We start from the raw sequence: 2373 nt of genomic DNA on the forward strand, positions 1-2373 counted from the left end.
CGTAACCACCCACTACCCAACCCACCCCCGGTGAAGCTACCCCGCATGCCACTCACCAAGGAACTTGATAGGTATTCGGACAGCGTGGAGTTGATTCGCTTCACCAATGTGCGACCTCTGTAAGTGGAGTGGAGGACGGGTGGGGGAAAAAAGTGGGGAGTGGCAGGCAGCCACGTGTTTGGAGGGGGGAAGGCAAAGGGGGAGAAAGGAGGAGGACAGTACGGAGCATCTAGCCTTGGAACTCCGATTCAGATCCAGAATACCCAGATCTAGCGTACCATGGACTCAGGCCGCGTCCTGCCAAGGTTCAGCTCATCACCCCCGTCTTCTACCCCATCATCCCACTGGGATGGGATGATCCCAGCCTTAACGCCCGACTCCTCCCACAAATCCCCCCGCCGACCTCCTCCCAGCCCCCCAGGGTCCCCCCTTCCTCCTACCCACCGCAGATGTGAGTACACAGCCGTGTATGTGTTCGAGGAGGCCTCCCCCGTATGGCGGCCTGGTTGGCCTGGATGCGCGCGGCCGCCTTGTCGAAGACACTCATGTAAGCCGGAAAAGAGCCGTCGTAGCGACCGGGCCGCTTCACGCGAACAGGGTACGCGGACTCGTCCCAAAAGTGGGGTCCCTTCGCGCATTTGTATGTATGTATGATAGCATGTACGCAGGCAGGGCAAGCCGGCAGACAGGGCAGGGCGGGGCAGCCGAAAAGGGTTGGGTGTCGCGGCGGCGGCGGTAGGACTGGATGGGGCGCATTGGGGTCAAAGGGGGGAAGCAACGCATGTATGGGCTCGTGTGCGGTTCAGTCGAGGTTCTAACCAAATCAGGTGCGGTAGGTCCCGGTATGAAAATCCATGATAGGAAGAAGACTATCCTTAGAAAGAGGAGGGAAACAGCCCTAAGTAGCGGTAGTAGTAATAGTAACAGTATTAGGGCTATCCGCCGCAAGAGGAGGGCGACGGGGAGGGAGGACCTGTTCTTGGGGGCTCTACGGTGGCACATCTGCACCCTGTCTATCGGGCACACACATACACACAGGTGGTCGCTGCAGACAGCAGGCAGGTGATCCATAAGCGGTTATCTCACACACATACACCGCCTACCACCAGGACCTTTTACATCCCGTGCCTTGTGGTCCTAGGCCCTGTGGTCTTAGGCCCCAGCCACGGGAACTGGATCCTGGATCTAAATATGGGCCCCAACTGAGCAGTCCCACCTTCCAAGAGCAGTCAATCATATCGGGGTGTTCCGTGAGGCGGTTATACAGGTCGGTTGTCCCGCATTTGGAAACTCCCAGTATTTGGAAATACGGTAAGCACTTGAACGTGCCATCTTGTGTCCTGTAGCCGATAGGGAGAGGGGTGTACTTGGGGACGAGAGCGGCAAGATGAGCTGGGGACGAGCGGCCATGGGCATGTTTAAGTAGGGAGGAATCCGACTCGAACCGATCTCCGCGTTGAAGCTTGCTCACCAGCAGGGGTTCCGATATTTTGTGTCATAGCTCGACGGGAGGGCGACGAAAGTGTCCCTAGCAGCGGCCTCGATTTCCGGGTAGTTCGGCAAGTGCGTATGCGCCTTCCAAATGTCGTTCACGTGGTAGTTCGGCACCTTCACCTGTGTTTCAACATGGCGTTCATGGCGCATTCATGGCTTCGCCGGTCTTCAGGAAGAAGCAACGCAACATACAGACCTGAGGTGCAAGGTAGCTCGACGGATTGACGTTCACGCCATCTGAGAACACGTTTTGAAGGTGCAAGCTTAGGAAGACGCAGAGAGTTACAATCGCTGTACGCAGTTTACTGTTCATTTTGCTTGCTTCTACGGTCACCCCTGCCTTAACTCCTAGGCTGATTCAGAAGTTCTCAAAGGCCTCATACGTATATGCCATGCTAAAGAGAGGAGATCGATGTGAAGGTGAAACCAGTCGCAAACCGCGTTCAAGTTCGATCATCAAAGAAGTCAGCCAAAGCACAAGCTATTGCGCAGGTCAGTAAAAGATCTATCCAGCTGCATAATAACAGTTCGCCATATTCAAGGACTGTGGAAAACAATCAGGTAGCTGTTCACGTACGGCTGTTCCGTAGTGAGAGTGGGAGAGACGAATGCAGATGACCGTCATGTGTACCCTGCCTATATCACCGCGTCTGCGCTGGGATCTCACGTTACAAAATGTCGATGCAGATGGTACCTCAATCAGCAGTTATCGCCTCACGTCAAAGGTTCCAGTTGGACTACAACTCGAGGACTCATGCTTACGGGTTTAATGCGGAGTCGTCGTGTTAAGCACGCTGTTTTTCTAGCGCTTACTGTCCAGCCAGCCCTGGGGCGAGCATCAAACTAATTGTCAGCACGTATAGCAATCCAAGCCCAAGC

At 55.1% G+C, this 2373-nt stretch overlaps 1 protein-coding gene across 1 annotated transcript in view; it reads right to left on the reverse strand.

Moving 5' to 3' along the window:
* Positions 1-1917, reverse strand: part of VOLCADRAFT_107148 (uncharacterized protein) — a gene marked incomplete at its 3' end in the record, with an annotated part of 2793 nt that extends 876 nt beyond the window's left edge. Inside the window, exons 1-4 of the mRNA XM_002956250.1 lie at positions 1691-1917; positions 1472-1614; positions 1217-1340; positions 57-117 (exon numbers count right to left, since the gene is read on the reverse strand). Coding sequence (XP_002956296.1) covers positions 57-117; positions 1217-1340; positions 1472-1614; positions 1691-1807 — 445 coding nt within the window. The 5' untranslated portion in view covers positions 1808-1917. The remainder of the gene's footprint in view (positions 1-56; positions 118-1216; positions 1341-1471; positions 1615-1690) is intronic.
* Positions 1918-2373: the final 456 nt, after the last annotated feature.

The sequence above is a fragment of the Volvox carteri genome (genome assembly GCF_000143455.1).
Source record: "Volvox carteri f. nagariensis unplaced genomic scaffold VOLCAscaffold_59, whole genome shotgun sequence".
Taxonomy (NCBI): domain Eukaryota; kingdom Viridiplantae; phylum Chlorophyta; class Chlorophyceae; order Chlamydomonadales; family Volvocaceae; genus Volvox; species Volvox carteri.